The sequence below is a fragment of the Penaeus monodon genome, chromosome 25, assembly GCF_015228065.2.
Source record: "Penaeus monodon isolate SGIC_2016 chromosome 25, NSTDA_Pmon_1, whole genome shotgun sequence".
Lineage (NCBI taxonomy): Eukaryota > Metazoa > Arthropoda > Malacostraca > Decapoda > Penaeidae > Penaeus > Penaeus monodon.
In genome coordinates, this window is record NC_051410.1 from 23,753,926 (window position 1) to 23,754,503 (window position 578).

The window sequence follows — 578 nt, forward strand, 5'->3', positions numbered from 1 at the left end:
AAATACACCAAACTAAACTAGATCTGTAGAGCCAGCCCAAGAAAACGCAATTCCCTCCGTAAGCCTGACCTGCATATGGTAGCCACACCATGAGACCTGAAGGAGCCTTGGGACTTGAGCGGACCCGGTGACTTGCATCTCTTGAGCGTGTTCGACGGCGACCTGTTGAGGAGAACAAGCAAAAGAGAGAGCTGTCAGCGAGAGGACGTCAGTAAGAGAGGGAGTCGGTGAGAAAGCGTGAGCAAAAGGGTTTTCCTGCGAGAGGGAGTCAGGAGGGAAGGAGAGCGTCAGCAAGGTCTCTTTGAGAGGAAGTCTGCAAGAGGGCATCAGCGAGAGGGTGTGAGCTGGAGGATGTCAGCGAGAACTCGTCACGGTATGGAAGAGAGGGAGGTTCGAAATTAAACCAGCGCTCGGAGCTCTGATGGCTATATCAATGGCCTATATATATTCAAACGCGTTCGCTTTCACAGTAATATAAACAAATGGTTGCTCACACAAACACAAGCTCTGGATATGTTACTCTGCTCCTCTGGATTTCTTTTTCGTAGAAACGCAAAGACATATATATACACCAGATT

At 49.0% G+C, this 578-nt stretch overlaps 1 protein-coding gene across 1 annotated transcript in view; it reads right to left on the reverse strand.

Annotated features, from left to right (window-relative positions):
• Nucleotides 1–578, reverse strand: part of LOC119589352 (neuroligin-1-like) — a 158,891-nt gene that overhangs the window by 40,361 nt on the left and 117,952 nt on the right. Inside the window, exon 10 of the mRNA XM_037937972.1 lies at nucleotides 70–191. Within this exon, the coding sequence (XP_037793900.1) occupies nucleotides 70–191 (122 nt within the window). The remainder of the gene's footprint in view (nucleotides 1–69; nucleotides 192–578) is intronic.